The 14,746-nt window shown below is 44.5% G+C and overlaps 1 protein-coding gene across 1 annotated transcript; it reads left to right on the top strand.

Annotated features, from left to right (window-relative positions):
- Positions 1-4,758: 4,758 nt before the first annotated feature.
- LOC308310688 (crystal protein) lies at positions 4,759-13,561 on the top strand (the record flags this gene model as incomplete). The annotated part of the gene is made up of 8 exons (XM_080757068.1): positions 4,759-5,280; positions 7,323-7,524; positions 8,720-8,853; positions 10,233-10,360; positions 10,797-10,915; positions 11,690-11,830; positions 12,323-12,495; positions 13,109-13,561. The coding sequence occupies 8 exons, from the start codon at positions 4,759-4,761 to the stop codon at positions 13,559-13,561; spliced, it is 1,872 nt and encodes a 623-aa protein (XP_080613194.1).
- Between the last annotated feature and the right edge of the window lie 1,185 nt (positions 13,562-14,746).

Here is a 14,746-nt window from a genome sequence, read left to right as displayed (position 1 = left end):
GAAAGCAGCAAATGAAAAACAAATAACACTCATCTTTGACTTTCTCTAATAACAACCTAAAACATTAACCTTGGTTGAAGAACATACCTGGGTGGTGGCATTTGGAGTAATTTCGGGTCGTGTACTAGCAGTGACGGCAACAGACTGTGTACCTTTATGTGAGAGATTGAGTTGGTAAATATTTGGTATAAATAAAGACGATCAGATAATCAGGCTGAAATTCTGAATATAAATGTACAGAGACAAAAACATAACTCACTTTTGATTTCAAATGTCCATGTAAGGTTATATACTTGTGGATATTTGAGGGTAAGCGAGTTGGTGACATTTGGGGACACCGTCACAGAGGTAAATATACCCTCTTTTGAAATGGATTGCAGAGCAATGTCGTTCAACAATAGCTGTCCATCTGACCTGGAAAAAGCAGACATTAAAACAGTACAGGCTATAGACATAGCCACACGTGTTCAAAAAGTGGTTGGATTTAAGGAGGTGCCTACCTATGGAAAGTACTGTTTGTCCCTCTGAACATCCAACACACGGAGTAAAATAAATTGTCGCAACTACCTGTTTGTTGTGAAAGTATACATTTGTATTACTCCAGAATCAAAACGTTTAAAAGTAGCACATCAATGATATGACGAATGAAAAAGATTGGCGTTTTAATAGGGGTTATTCTTACTCACCAACAGATATGATGCAGGACAAGAGTATGAACATGAATGAAGACGCAAAATAGTCCCTGAAAACAAATGAAGCAAAACAAAAGTTTAGCTACAATTAACACTGTTGAAATGGGCTATAATTTGCGACACAATGTGAAGTATTTTGACCCACATTTTCTTAAAATTTTAAAGCTACACTCCAGTCGACTCGTCGCCGTCTCGCCCGAACGGAAGTAATGATGGACTGATGAGCTGCAGGTGTGCATAGCCTCAGTATGTTCCCTCAGCACTCAGCTGAGGGAACATATATTATGCGGGGCTACAGGTGTGCAGTGCGTCGCGCGGTGCGTCCTGTGCGTAAATATCCGATTAGCGTCAAGCAGTGGTGGAAAAAGTAGGCTACTCAATTGTTTTAATACCAATACTGCAATTTAGAACTACTTCGTTAAGTAAAAGTACGGAATTGAAAATGTACTGTCGGCATCAAAATGTATTTGAAGTAGGCTACTGTCGTGTACATTCTCCCCTCTACACGAACTAGAATTCTAATCTATTTGAGACAGAAACGGCAGAGCACACGGCGGCTTGCAGGCTTGTAGTTGTAGGCAAAAACATCGGACGGTCAGTTGAATCAAAACAGGCAGAGAGAGATGAACTGAAGTGTATAGAGTTGACCATTTTATTGCAACCGAGACCACCGAGATCCAAGACAGAGCTTCGCCTAGACCCTGAGCCTGGAGCAGCTCAGGGCTCTCCCACTGAACCGCTGCGCGGCCAGTTAAGACTTCCTAAACCTTGCATTTTACAGGATATATATACAGTTTTTACATAGACACAGATATACGGAGGTGGAGACTGAAACTTTACATACCGGTATATATCAACATATTGCCACTTGGTAAGCAAAAGGTCTCTCCTGGATACAATAGAATGCTAAGTTTACTATCACACCTGGCCAGGCCAAGTACTTGACTATGCGTGCTTTCTTTCAAACCTGCAGACAGGCAGACTCCAGCCATGATTGATTTACTTCAGACCTAAGTAACATTTGTTCACGAACATGCATGATATAGTGTAGAATTATTGATTCCAGATACGACATTTCCCCCCTTTCAGCAGACTCACCGTCTGCTGAATACAAAATTGTGGAACAATAATTCTCTTACACCCCCCTTGACCCCATCATATGACATACTAAACATAGAAAAGAAACAACGACAGACAGTGACACTTATTAAAAGTTCCCAAAAATAATTCCAGCATCCATATATGATTGATTATTGACATTGCACTTTTACATTTAAGATAAACCACTTTTCTGACAAATAGGTAATCTTCAAATAATGCAAAAATTGGAGCACAATTAACTGACATTAAAACACAACACAAATCCTTGTCTTAAACACCCTTTTACAGACAGCTTGATAATTCATTTATATTTTTAAAAACTATATCCTCCCAAGGTTCGATCTTAATAACAGCACGCGGCGACTCACTACAATAACAAGCCCTGGTTAGGCGAGACCTAATGACCATCTAAGCTACTACTGTTACTTTTTCTTACGTTTAAAGGCCAAAGTTTTCTCGATATTAACAACAAAATCTCGCACGTCGTGGCAACTAACTGCCTTTTAGTTGACTATTATTTGCAAACTAAATTTCATACGAGAAAAGAATAACTATAGCTCTATTAATTGCAAGACGAATTACCACTGATGCGTATGGGAGGAGCATGATAAGCATCCCGTTCGCCTGACACAGCCACATACATTGTTTCAATAAAGCTAGACATATTTCCTCATTTCCGAGACAATATAGGCTCTATTTCTTGAATCAACTTTTTAACTAATTTAAACTTCGACAAAACACTCATCAACACATGCCTATATTTATATGCTGAATACACTTACATTAGACACACACTTTTTGAATACAGAATAAAGACTGTTGAATATCTCCATCCGTTATTAATAAACTTTTAGTGTCGCTCTTTTCCCATCGTCTCCCCCCTTGTCTAATATCCATTATTCATTTAAGAAATTAGTCAATCTACCTTTACACCAGACACTGCTCCAAAATGAAGCGATACTAGGTATCAATGCTACTCTTTTACCAATGAATTTTCACCATCGGCTACTTTAGACCCACATTTAGACACAGGACTGTACATAACTGTATTTTAAATATTCTCTTAAACATAATTCTCCCTCCTCTCATATGACGTACCTGAACAGCCACTCGGTCAAAACTGAGGAACTGCATGTATGAAGAAAATGTTTTTCTCGTGCACCGCCGCTCTGTGTCCATTGTCCTTTCTGTCCAACACATATTAATTCCCCCCTTCCAGACATTATGAATATGAAATATCTCACAATGACTGGAAAGAAAGAACGTCTGTGTAGCTACAGGCCGATCGAAACGCCGTGAGCTTGTAGATCTGCTCCGTCTGAAGAATGTAGAATGAATGACGGTGATAGCACCGTCCCGTCCTCCCGTCGCACGCCGTGATGAGTGCATCCGATCGCCGCTCGGTCGCTGCTTGTAGTAGGCCCATGTACCCGCCTGTGACCGCCGCTTCTCCCCGCCGAGATTTGAAGAGAGGTCGCCCGTCGACGCGCTGTGCACCGCATATGTGCCGTCCTCCACTCCAATCGTCGAAGAGAAGATTGCTTTGTCCCGCCGCGGACCGGATTGTTCGCCGAAAAAAATCCAAAACTCAACGCCGTTTTCGCCGAAAAATAGACAGAATCAACCCACTGGGTCCACTAGGTGTGTAGTGCCTGCAATGGGAATACCCCACCACAATGGCACATTGTGATATTCAGGCTCCATCTGTCGTGTACATTCTCCCCTCTACACGAACTAGAATTCTAATCTATTTGAGACAGAAACGGCAGAGCACACGGCGGCTTGCAGGCTTGTAGTTGTAGGCAAAAACATCGGACGGTCAGTTGAATCAAAACAGGCAGAGAGAGATGAACTGAAGTGTATAGAGTTGACCATTTTATTGCAACCGAGACCACCGAGATCCAAGACAGAGCTTCGCCTAGACCCTGAGCCTGGAGCAGCTCAGGGCTCTCCCACTGAACCGCTGCGCGGCCAGTTAAGACTTCCTAAACCTTGCATTTTACAGGATATATATACAGTTTTTACATAGACACAGATATACGGAGGTGGAGACTGAAACTTTACATACCGGTATATATCAACATATTGCCACTTGGTAAGCAAAAGGTCTCTCCTGGATACAATAGAATGCTAAGTTTACTATCACACCTGGCCAGGCCAAGTACTTGACTATGCGTGCTTTCTTTCAAACCTGCAGACAGGCAGACTCCAGCCATGATTGATTTACTTCAGACCTAAGTAACATTTGTTCACGAACATGCATGATATAGTGTAGAATTATTGATTCCAGATACGACACTACTAAAAGTAAATAATTGTGCAGAATGTGCCATATTTCACAAGTTCAAAATGTGTACAAAATCTATTGAAAATAGCAGATCTTACAAGCTCACAATGTTGCGAGTCTTGCAACGCATTGTGAGCTTGTAGATCGGCTATTTTCAAATGGCCGAAATGTATATGGGTTGAAGTATAAGTACTTAGTTTAATATTCCTTTACACCACTGGCGTCAAGTAACTCAAAACTTCCTTTTTGGGCCTTGGTGTCCACTGTAGTGGCTCTGGGCAGGGCGAACGGAACAGTGCGTGACCCACAGCCACAGACCACAGTATGTGTATAGAGAGACAGACCTTCATCATTTCATTAAGCAAAGGACAGACGGTTTGTCTTCCATTAGGGGGACCCGCACCACAGGGCCCAGCCGGCCGCTGGACGGGTCTCAGGCCAGCAGGCAGATCACATGGCACACTGGACGGTTTTGTCTTCGTCCAATTTGGCTAAATTGGTGTCACAAGTAACGTCCCACGGCTGAGGAGAGAGGAGCTGGATTCAGGCTCAGAGATAGACGGCAGATTTCTCTCTCGACCGCTGTCCGCTGGGATATACATTTTTAGTCAAAAGAATGGTCGGATAATATAATACTACCCCCGAGGACATACAGTAGACCTACTACAAGTATCGAACATGGAGAGTTGTCTGTGTTTGCTCCTGATGATGCAGGCGATGATGGCTTTTGGAGAGGTGACATTAAATGACGAGGAGGAGATCGACCCTGTCGGCCTCCTCAGGAGCATCATCTCCCCGGGCGGGTTTCTCGCCAGAGGCGAGCCTATCGTGATCGATCGGGACATCATGTCGTTCGAGGAGGAGAAGTTCTCCAAAGAACAGGGCAATGACCCAACGGAGGTCAACTTTTCAACTGAGGATCATTATCGGCATCAAAACCGGGAGAGGTCAGACCCAAATCGGATGCCTGCCGATCCCGCTCCAATAGTCATGACCAAGGACGGCTTGATGAGGGGTCTAGTTGACGAGAAGTCGTATATATTCTACGGGATACCTTTCGCGGATCCTCCCGTGGGAGCATACCGCTGGAAACCCCCCCGGCCGCTCAGCTCGTGGCCCGGGGTGTACGATGCCACCTTCCCCAGAGCAGCGTGCATGCAGGGATGCAGTGGGCCCATCTCGGATGAGTGCCCTCAGAAGGTAAGGATGGGAAGGATCACGTGAATGGTCACTGACAGTCTGACACTGTCATACAATATATATCTTCATGTTATTATTATTACTCTTATTATTATTATTATTATTATATATTTTTTATTTTAAAGCATTCTATACAGGTAGAGTGTGTTCTGTACTTCTGCTATTCCTTTGCTCGTTACAACAATTTTAATCACATTATGATATTGCTTGTTCAATTAACTCTGTTGTTTACTTTAGCCTATGTGTAGTGCATGTAAAGAGGTGATATACAAATGAAGATTAATAATGAATTGCATATTTGTGCCTATACTCAAAGTGCTTTACAATGGTTCATTCATTCATACATTTGGAGGTGAAGCGGCGAACAGTCGACGCCAGCGTCCTCACTTCCCACATTCACACACCAATGGTGGCGAGCTCAGTCTCACACCGACCGACTCATTGATTAGGTTAGGACCTAACCTAATCAATGAGCATAATAACCTAACCGTTAGGTTATTATGCTATGATAGCATTACCTGGAGACAACACACACACACACACACACACACACACACACACACACACACATATGCACGCGCGCACACACACACACACACCAAGAAAGAGAAAGAAAAAAATGCTTGTAGGCCTACTTTTATTCCCATTATTAAACCAGGAAAGCATCTGTGTCATTTTAGATTGTTTTGCATTGGCTATTCAATAGAAAGCAAGGCTTCTGTACACCTACAGCAGCGACAGTGCATAGAGGAGAGTGACAATCAAGTGCATTTATATAGCAGAGGATTGTGCATTACATTCACCCATTCACACACACACACATACATTCGCACACCTTTACATAGATTGTGCATTACGTACATTCACCCATTCACACACACATTCACACACCTTTACATAGATTGTGCATTACATTCACCCATTCACACATACATTCACACATGGATGCCGGAGGAAACCATGCGAGGCACCAACCTGCACATCGGGAGCAATTTGGGGTTCAGAGTCTTGCTAAAGGACACTTCGACCCTAACTCTGGGGGAGCCCACAGGGTTCGAACTGGGAACCTTGAGGTTTTCATCCGGTCACTCTACCCCTGAGCCACTGCCACCCAGCAACATAGAGCGTCACAGTCCCGCCCCCTTTCATGACGACGCCAGGCCCAGGAAATAATTCCCAATGCATTTTTCCCATAGACATTTCAAAAAGTATTTATTTAAAGACATTTTAAAAAAGCCAACTCGAGTTGTGACAAATCACAATAAACACAATATTTTGGACTAAACAAATAATTACAAAGAAGAAAAACAAGAAAAAAAAGTCTTGTAACCTGCCGTTTTCTAATTATTTGTTCGGCCCAAAACAATGTGTTTGTTGTCATGATTTCTCATAACTCGAGTTGGCTTTTGTACGAGGCTTAAAAGGTCTTTAAATAAATACTTTTTGAAATGTCTATGAGTAAAATTAACAGGAATCATTTCCTGGGCCCTGGTAGGGGGCGGGACTGCGACGCTCTATACTGCCTTCATCAGGCTTTATGTAATATGCATAAAGATAGCCTGATGAAGGCCGTATAGGCCGAAACGTTGCTGTTTCCCTGTTAAACATTTTCACTGCATTTGAAGACGGGTGTTTTTTCTTTAGCATTGGCTATTCAAAAATAGCAGATAAGCTCCCCCTCCCTGTTTTTTTTGTCTGATTTGTCCTGTTTATGTTTGTCTATTCTGTGTTCTTGTGTTTTGGTATGTATTGTATTTTGGTATGTATTTTATCTCTGGATCCCCTTGAAAACGAGATGGTTCATCTCAAGGGGCTATTCCCAATAAAGACATTTCAACAACATCGTTGTGCCACGCTTGTAAATCTGCTATTTTATTTTTGAACATTTTTCTCGAGAAAGCGTGAGAAGTACTAAGTACTAAAAAGGCATTGGTGGAATCGTCCTCAGGCCTTCATTCATTTACGCCGGAGTCCTTGTTCCGAGTTGAAAAAACAAACGACACGCTCTCAGCCTCATGTGTGTCGTCGTTGTTCCCTAAAAGGTGAGCGAGGACTGTCTGTATCTCAACATCTTCGTGCCCCTGGACGTGAACTTCAGCGCCCCGCTGCTGAGACCGCTGCCCGTGATGGTGTGGATCCACGGAGGAGACTTCATCGTGGGCACGGCCTCCAAGCCCCTGTACGACGGGCGCTTCATCAGCAACTTCACCCACACCCTGATCGTGAGCATGGAGTATCGTCTGGGTGAGAACATAACCCATTTCGACCTGAGGCCGATTTTCTTTTTTAAAAGGCTTCTAAATATTTTCTGAAAAACCTCATGTTTCTATGTCAGCGGTGCTCAACCTTTGTCATATCAAGGACCCCCAGAATTATCTGTATTTGGCCACGGACCCCCATCTGAAAATATGTTGTTCCAGGGACCCCTCCCTGCCCCAGAAGCAAAGTTTTAGTTAAAAACTTATGCTGTGAAAGAATATATATTCAAAGATTTGCGTCACATTTTCACGATTGCTACGAGCTTGTAGATCTGCTATTTTTCAATAGCTAAAGTATAACATAATGGTTAAAACACCAAAAGGGGTTTCCGTCCCGAATGGGTTTAAGAAGACTGTCATTGTGTCTGTCGTTTCGCCAGCTGGGGCTGTAGTGTAATGAGTGGGGGGGAGGAGGAGGGGGAGAGGAGGAGGAGGAGGAGGAGGAGGGGGAGAGGAGGAGGAGGAGGGGGAGAAGGAGGAGGAGGAGGAGAAGGGGGGCTTCGCTATGCCGCTGTGGGACAGGACTGGGTGTGCGACTCCAGCGCCTAACAGGGGTCTCGTGGAAGTCATCAGTGATGCTCATGATGTATAATGTCATCATATTGTGTGTGCGTGCGTGCGTTTACTGGCATTACTATACTTGTGCAGGCCAAATGTCTCCACAAGTACACAATTATTAAATTGTTGTTTTGTAGAGTCTGACTTCCAGAAATAGAGTGTGTGTGTGTGTGTGTGTGTGTGTGTGTGTGTGTGTGTGTGTGTGTGTGTGTGTGTGTGTGCGTGCGTGCGTGCATGCACGCTCATGTACAGTATGTGCTGCAGCTAGAATGTGATCATTGTACTATGACAAATACCTGAGCATGCATGTTCCCAATGTCATGCGATGGAACGACCACATGCAAGTGATTTGGCTCCCAAAGGACACGACAAGGACAAAGACAAAGACACATACATTAACAATATAATATCACGCGTTCAAACATGACTAATGTCCACCTCGTGCTTCACTCACTCATCATGTAAACATGACTAATGTCCACCTCATGCTTCACTCACTCATCATGTAAACATGACTAATGTCCACCTCATGCTTCACTCACTCATCATGTAAACATGACTAATGTCCACCTCATGCTTCACTCACTCATCATGTAAACGACACGTATGCATTATGATTAAAGGTGCATTTGGGTTCCTCGTCTCGGGAAAGGATCCCAAAACCTCGGCTGCAGGGAATTATGGGATATTGGACCAGCAAGCAGCTCTCCTTTGGGTCCAACGGAACATTGCAATGTTTGGAGGTGACCCCAGCAAGGTAATCGCGCGCACATGCACGCACACACACACACACACTCTCCCTCTTGCTACAGCAATACATGTCCCAGCAAGCCAAATGACGTCATGATAACGTTATGATGATGTCCTCCAGTGACTCCGGTGACGTTCAGGACTAGGCCAGATCTCAGCCCATATGGGGATGATCTTTACGTCCAGCTAGGACGTCTTCACCAGTTGAAATAATATAGTTTATTCTGGGCCAGATCTTATGATATGACTGAACTTAAATTGACCTGGCCTCGATCCGTCTTAATGGGCAGAATTTATGTTGGTTGAAATCAGGTGATATTCTGGGCCAGATCTGACTGGTCTTGGTTTGACATGATCTGGCCACAATCGAGATGTCACTAATTGGTCCAGGTCTTGACCGTGCATGCTGGGGTACTGTAATCACTGGCAGTATTTATGCAGTGCTGCTGTTAATTATACAACTTTAGAAATCTCTATGAGGCCATTTTTCTCCACGACGTGAGAGAAAAATGGCTGTCATGTGGATGTGGTCAAGTCAAGTGTGTTGTTTGCGTACTGTCTACTTTATTACCAATGAGTTATGCAGGTGGGGATGTTTACAATAGTATAGAATACAAGACTGAAGATCGACACTATAGCAAAGCAGCAATTTCGGCAGATTTTTGTTTTTTTTATGCCAGACGTAAAGCCAGACGTATTCCATATCATCCATCCATCTTCAACTGCTTATCCATAGTCGGGTTGTGGGGGCAACAGCTCCACCAGAGAGCTCCCAGACTTCCCTCTCCAGAGCAACATTAGTGATTTCCTCCTGGGGGGATCCCGAGACGTTCCAAGGCCAGTGAGTTTCCTCCAACTGCACCTTGGTCTGCCCCGGGGTCTCCTCCCAGTGGGACGTGCCTCGACGACCTCCCTAGGGAGACGCCCGAGAGGCATCCTAACCAGATGCCCGAACCACCTAAACTGGCTCCTTTCGAAGAAGCAGCGACTCTACTCCGAGTCTCTCTCGTGTGACTGAACTTCTCACCCTATCTCTAAGGGAGATGCCAGCCACCCGTTGAAGAAAACTAATTTCGTATACCATATCACTGTATCTAATTTACAAGCATCCTATGGCACACAGGAAGCTGTAACCGTCACGTTACCTTCAAAAGACACAATGACTATTGTGTCACATTTGATATTTATTTCCATCAGAAGATAGTTGTAGAACTAATGACTGGTCTAACCAATGACTAGTCTAAATCAAATACTGTCTAAACTAAGTACTGCACCCCTTATATCTTTATTCCGGCGCTGATGTGCTCGGCTAGATTGAATTGGATGTAAGTCTGGAAAACAAATTGTTCCTTGTTTTTTTTATTTTATAATAATATTTTCTCCCAGGTAACGATATTTGGGGAAAGCGCCGGGGCCCAGTCTGTGAGCCTCCATTTAATGATCCAGAGCAGCAAACCTCTGTTTAAACAAGCCATCTTCCAGAGCCTTCCTTTCTCCATTCCTCTCAAGACCAGGTGAGGAACACACTTCTTATCAACTGGTTAAGGGGTTTCTTAATCTCAAGGTCGGGCACCGGTGAAGGCCCCTAGAATGTTTCTTAATATTGTCCTTTCTACTTAATCGTAGCTGGTATAGGTAGTTACTGTAGGTACAGTATGAGTTTATTATCGTATTAGCCTGAACCCATTCAAAAAGCATTCTTTCAATTGCACTTAATTCTCAGGACGTCTGGAGACGTCGATTATTATATGACATGAATTGGGAAGAAATTAACTCCTTTTTAGGATTGCTGAAAAGGTAACATCTAAATTTGAGAAATGCACATATAATATTTGTATTCAAGCCGTGCAACAGTGTTCAGTCTTCATATTATAGGCTTAGACTACAGATTAGTTAGACTTGGAGCTGACCAGAGATACGGTGTGTTTGTGTGTCTTTGTGCTTAATTAGGCACGATGCCCTGAAGCTTGGTAGGGGTTTTGCCAAACAGGCCAACTGCACCGTGAGTGACATCGTGTGCCTGCTGTCTCTGAGTCCGCAGGCTGTCCTCGCTGCCCAGATAAAGTCAAGTAAGACACCACACCACACCACCCCCTGCCTATAGAAACCTAAAACACTATAGTGGGGTCCGGGGACCCCCAGGGGTCCTTGAGGGAGTTCCATGGTGTCCCCAGCTAAATTATAGTTATATTAACTGATTGTAAGAGCGTCGAGCACACACACATGCAATATAATATTTCCTAATAATGATGACTGAACCAGGCTGGGTACACTTCCCCTTCTTGAGATTCAAACTCCTTTTTCAAGTAAATTACAACATTGCAACATGCAATTCCTTCACGGACCGCCAGTGGTCCATGGACCACCGGTTGAAAACCACTGGAAACTAAAGGGATCATATGGGATTTTCTGACACAAGGTGGCATGACTTGCCTACCTACTGTAGTAGTGATAGTGTCATAGTGTCATGTAGTAGTGATAGCTGCAGTGCTATGCCTTCATTTATACTTCTGTAGAATGACTGTTTCAGTCGCCAAAAATAATAATAAGTATTTATTATCTTTGAATTTTCTTAAGGTGGTTGTAAACTTAAATTAACCAATAAAGAATCAGGCCGGCACACCCGGTGCGTTCCTGTGGGTCTGGAACCCGTAAGATCTATAAGGGTCCATTTGGTTACCAACTCTCCAACATTTAGCCGCATGGGGACCACCTCAAGGGCCACTGGTTGAAAACCACTGGTCTATACATTTCTATACATTACATACAGTTCTAAGTAATAAACTGATTCCAAAGACTCGTCTCACATTCCCCCCGCCCCCCCCTCCTCCCCTGTCTCTCAGGTTCCAAGATCATAAACCCATTCCGGTTCCTGGAGATCTTTGAGACGTGGGGGCCATACATCGATGGAGAGCTGATTAAAGAGCAGGCTGTCACTGCCTTCCAAAAGGGCCACTGGCAGAAAGAGAAGTCTGTACTCCTCGGTATGGCACGCACGCACGCACGCACAATTTACACGCTCTTAATTCAGAGCGACATACACACACACGCACGTGTCACACTCTACATACACCAATGTCGGCGAAGATTTCCAAGCTTGTTTCGTTGCGACACGTTGTGAGCTTGTAGATCTGCCATTTACTTTCAATGACGGTAGAGTTCAAGTGGTTAAGCATTTAAAGCATTTCACTTTAAAAAAAAAACCTTTGGTCATTGTATCGTCTACTCAGGCTTATGTGAACACCCCAGACAGTTTGTAAGTTGCTTGATTCAGTATTTAGATATTTGATATTCATTTTAGCTGCCCCGCCCCTTCCTACAAGGGAAATGAAAACGTCTGGGTTTCCGAGGCTACGAGAACGGTAAATGAAAAAGCATTGCCCCCATACGTATTGGAAGGACACGATCAGTCACCAGAAAAAAGGTTGGGTGTTTTCGATTAATCTATCATGGTTAACAATTCTTATCGCTTTCAGGCACAACCTCGGAGGAAGGGGTGATCTTTGTATACGGCGTCTTCACCAAACCCGTGTCGGCAGTGGAGTGCACTGTGTACACGACGGCCATCTTCAAACAACACGCCCTCCGCGTCCTGCACAAATACCTGCCCATGTACGTGGATGCTGACCGCAGGGACATGCTGGCTCAGGTGAGATGCTGACAGCAGGGACATGCTGGCTCAGGTGAGATGCTGACAGCAGGGACATGCTGGCTCAGGTGAGATGCTGACAGCAGGGACATGCTGGCTCAGGTGAGATGCTGACAGCAGGGACATGCTGGCTCAGGTGAGATGCTGACAGCAGGGACATGCTGGCTCAGGTGAGATGCTGACCGCAGGGACATGCTGGCTCAGGTGAGATGCTGACAGCAAGGACATGCTGGCTCAGGTAAACTAATTCAGAGATTAAATAGGGTGCATTTTGCATCCCAAAACGCAGTTTATAGTCAAGGGACGCAATAAAACAACGACCTCTGCATCCACTACCGCACTGTTTTTTATTCTAGTTTTATTATGCTAGCTTTAGTTATAATAATAATTTCTTCTTCTGTTTGCTACATGCATATAACCACATAATAACCATATAAAATCAAATGGGAGCAATTTGTAAAAATGGCAAAATATGACTGGATGAAGTGGGACTGAAAATGTCCCTGGGACTGATCTAAAAGACCATCCCTGCATCCCGGGACGGAGGGGACTCATTACCCTGCTAATTGAGTGTCTGCTGCCATCCATGTACAACCCTCTACTCTTCCCCCAGATCGTCACAGACTACGTCTTCCTGTGTCCGTCCCGCAAGGCGGCGCGCGCGGGCCACGCCATCGGCAGCGCGGTGTGGATGTACGTGTTCGACCACGTGGCGTCGGACCACCGCGTCTGGTCGGGCCTCACCTTCTGCTACCAGCACGCCTGCCACGGCGCTGAGCTGCCCTTCCTGTTCAACAGCGCCTCCGTGGCCAACTTCTCGCTGTCGCAGCCCGAGAAGCTGCTGTCCAACCGCATGCTGTGCTTCTGGGGCGCGTTCGCCCACGCAGGCGACCCCTCGTCGCGCGTCCAGCAGACGGCCTTCTGCAGGCAGCAGCGCGTTCCGGCCTGGCCGCGCTACTCCGACACCAGCAGCTGGTTGGTCATGAACCTGACGGTGCGCTCGCACTCCCAAGTGGGCACCAGGGACCATATCTGCGACTTCTGGGACAAGCTGGGCATCTACTAAAAGTTCCCAAACTTTTTTTGTGTCAAGAACCCCCAAATCAACATTTATTAGGCCACGGACATCCCCCCCCCCCCCCCCCCCCATTTGAAAACATACAGTATGCCAGTGACCTCGATAAAAGGGAGGATTTCTACGGCTCTAGCAGTGATTCCGAAACATAATACTGGTAATTTCATGGACCCCCAGTTTCACACGCATTATGCTACGGACCCCCGATTTAATGGCCTTTCTATGTCTGGTACCCCAATTGATATTGTAAAACCACTGTTAATTTAACTCTGAGCGTGTACAAATGGAACCAAATACGGGTCCATTTGGTTCCATTTGTACACTCTGAGTTACAGACCCATAAGGGTCCATTTGGTTCCTAACTATCTCTAATTGAGCTAGGTACCCACTGGAACTCCCTCAAGTACCCCTAGGGGTCCACGGACCTCGCTTTGGGAAGCCATGTACTAGCTAACTGCTCTACTGCACGTGAGCGCGTAGATAGATACGCGGAGACGGCTGGAAGAGCGTTTTGTAATATAATCTTTTCGTAAAAGATTTCTTAGACTGATCCAAGACATTGAGGGCTGTATTTTGCGTGTCTTAAGTACCAGGTCTTATTACTTAACTCAAGACCTGGAGGCGTGGTCAATGCTCTTTGGCCACTCAGAATAGCCACCTTGAACGTCATAGTATGAGAAAAGAAAGCAGGGCAGTCGTTTCTTACATAGACATAATATAATTTTAGAGGGAAACTAAATCATAATACACCGTTTATTGAATGGAAGCCAACACTGTCAAACAGGACAATCTGAAAAGGCATCATTGTCGATTTAATGTGCTCAATGTTTCACTTCAAGTAGTGTTTTGTGATCATCCTTATGTCATATTTCTTTGCCTAGAGTCCTCTGTCTCGCTACAGTATTATAAACATACCATTGCTGTTACTGCGTCTGTGAAATCCTTTTTAGATTTTGTGTTAAAGATCACACTTTTTTTTTAATTGAATGGATCAAATCCACTATAATTGTTGTTTGTTCTCAAAATGTAATGCCATAGTTCATCATACAAAAGTATAGTGACAATAAAAGCACAATTTTTACGGTTTTTCGACAGCAATGATGTAAATGATGTTATCACTCAGGCTTCATTATCCAGCCTGTGTTTATCACACTCGTATGTATTCACAAAAACAGT

The sequence above is a fragment of the Protomyctophum bolini genome (assembly GCF_963924005.1).
Source record: "Protomyctophum bolini genome assembly, chromosome: 23".
NCBI lineage: Eukaryota > Metazoa > Chordata > Actinopteri > Myctophiformes > Myctophidae > Protomyctophum > Protomyctophum bolini.
This window is presented reverse-complemented; position numbering and strand designations above follow the sequence as displayed.